Source organism: Egretta garzetta, unplaced genomic scaffold (genome assembly GCF_000687185.1).
Source record: "Egretta garzetta isolate BGI_Z169 unplaced genomic scaffold, ASM68718v1 scaffold55, whole genome shotgun sequence".
NCBI lineage: Eukaryota > Metazoa > Chordata > Aves > Pelecaniformes > Ardeidae > Egretta > Egretta garzetta.
In genome coordinates this window covers 1022330-1024191 of record NW_009259863.1, presented here as the reverse complement: position 1 = coordinate 1024191, position 1862 = coordinate 1022330, and the positions used below count along the sequence as shown (strand labels likewise).

The 1862-nt window shown below is 48.2% G+C and overlaps 1 protein-coding gene across 1 annotated transcript in view; it reads left to right on the top strand.

Annotated features, from left to right (window-relative positions):
* Positions 1-211: 211 nt before the first annotated feature.
* ADGRB3 (adhesion G protein-coupled receptor B3) overlaps positions 212-1862 on the top strand; it is a 477601-nt gene continuing 475950 nt past the window's right edge. The window contains exon 1 of the mRNA XM_009640074.2: positions 212-965. Within this exon, the coding sequence (XP_009638369.1) occupies positions 212-965 (754 nt within the window). The remainder of the gene's footprint in view (positions 966-1862) is intronic.

Sequence of the window (1862 nt, the reverse complement as noted above, 5' to 3'; positions counted from 1 at the left end):
GATGGCCACGTGATGGCGCTGTGCACACAGCAGCAAACCCGGCCCTTGCGTTATAAAATAAAAATTACCTGCCCTTCTTTCTGAAAGGGGCTCTAACTGCAAGCTTGAAAACAGCTGGCTCGAATATTGGAAGGAGTTTGGTTTTCAATGCGTGAAGAATTCTACTTGCATTTTTATTTCATTTCATCTCCTGCAGGCCAAATGACATAGGATGAAGGCTGTTCGTAATTTGCTGATTTATATATTTTCCACCTATCTACTGGTTATGTTTGGATTTAATGCTGCCCAAGACTTCTGGTGTTCCACGTTGGTGAAGGGGGTCATTTATGGATCGTATTCTGTAAGTGAAATGTTTCCTAAAAACTTCACAAACTGCACTTGGACGCTGGAAAATCCAGATCCAACCAAATATAGTATTTACCTGAAATTTTCCAAAAAGGACTTCAGCTGCTCCAACTTTTCCCTCTTGGCTTATCAGTTTGATCATTTTTCCCATGAAAAAATAAAGGATCTTTTAAAAAATAACCATTCTATAATGCAGCTCTGCGATTCCAAGAATGCTTTTGTATTTCTGCAGTATGATAAGAATTTTATTCAGATACGCCGCGTCTATCCTATTGATTTCCCAGGATTACACAAAAAAGAAGACGACCAAAAATCCTTCTTTGAGTTTTTGGTGTTGAATAAGGTGAGCCCAAGCCAGTTTGGGTGCCATGTGTTATGCACTTGGTTGGAGAGCTGCTTGAAATCCGAAAACGGGAGAACCGAGTCCTGTGGGATCATGTATACAAAATGCACCTGCCCTCAGCATTTGGGAGAATGGGGAATAGACGACCAGTCCCTGGTGTTGCTCAATAACGTGGTGCTGCCCCTCAACGAGCAGACGGAGGGCTGCCTGACCCAGGAGCTGCAAACCACACAGGTCTGCAACCTCACCAGAGAAGCCAAACGGCCACCAAAAGAAGGTAGGTGCTTCTTGGAGGGGGGGTTGAATCCCACACCGGTGCATAGGTCCTGCTGCCGGCTCTCCTCGATACTCACATTCATTTGACTTGCTCTCCACTCCAGCTCACCTCTAGATGAGGCGAAAGGGCTGGAGAAAATGCACACTCCCTCAGGGCAGGGAGCACTGCATTTTCATATCTAAACTGGTGTAACCATCAGCATATAGTTCTGCTGAGCACTGTTGAGACTCTTCATAAGTAGGATCCATCTGTTTTCAGCCCCTACTTACAGTAATGCCCACAGGTGGCAAGCCAGGAACGGCCCTCCCCCTCACCAGCTCTTTACTGCAACCACCTGACTACAAAATCTTGGCCCTCTTCATACAATCCCTTGACTTTGCAAGGAAAACATTTCCAAAGGCATGAGGGCAACCTGACTAAAAGACCAGGACATTTACCATGGCCAGGACACCTGGTCTCAACTGGGCCAGACCTCAACAAGCTAAAACCAAACCAAAAGGAAAAATGCAGTTCTTCAGGGTGAACCCTCTGGCTGCGATGCCCAAAGACGTGAGGCACCGCACAGAGTCAGCACATGCTGTTTTGACCTGCTGGGAGTCTTGTGAAGGGGCCGTGGGCTGCTACTGCACCCCTTCTCTGGGCAGCCTTGGCTCTGGGAGACGAAGGCTCTGAATCTCACAGCAATATTGGGGTGGGGTGGAGGGTGGGGAGGGGCATTGATGTGCCAGTCCCAGCGGTTGCTTTGTGTCCCTGCTGGAAAAGGGGTGTTGTGGAAGGGTGGGAAAACAGGGCTCCAGCAATGAGAGTGGCAGCCCTCTGGCTAGCCCCTCTGCTTCATACCTCCTGTTTTGGCCTCCTGACATTATGGCGAGGTCGGGGGGTGATTTTAGGAAGGAC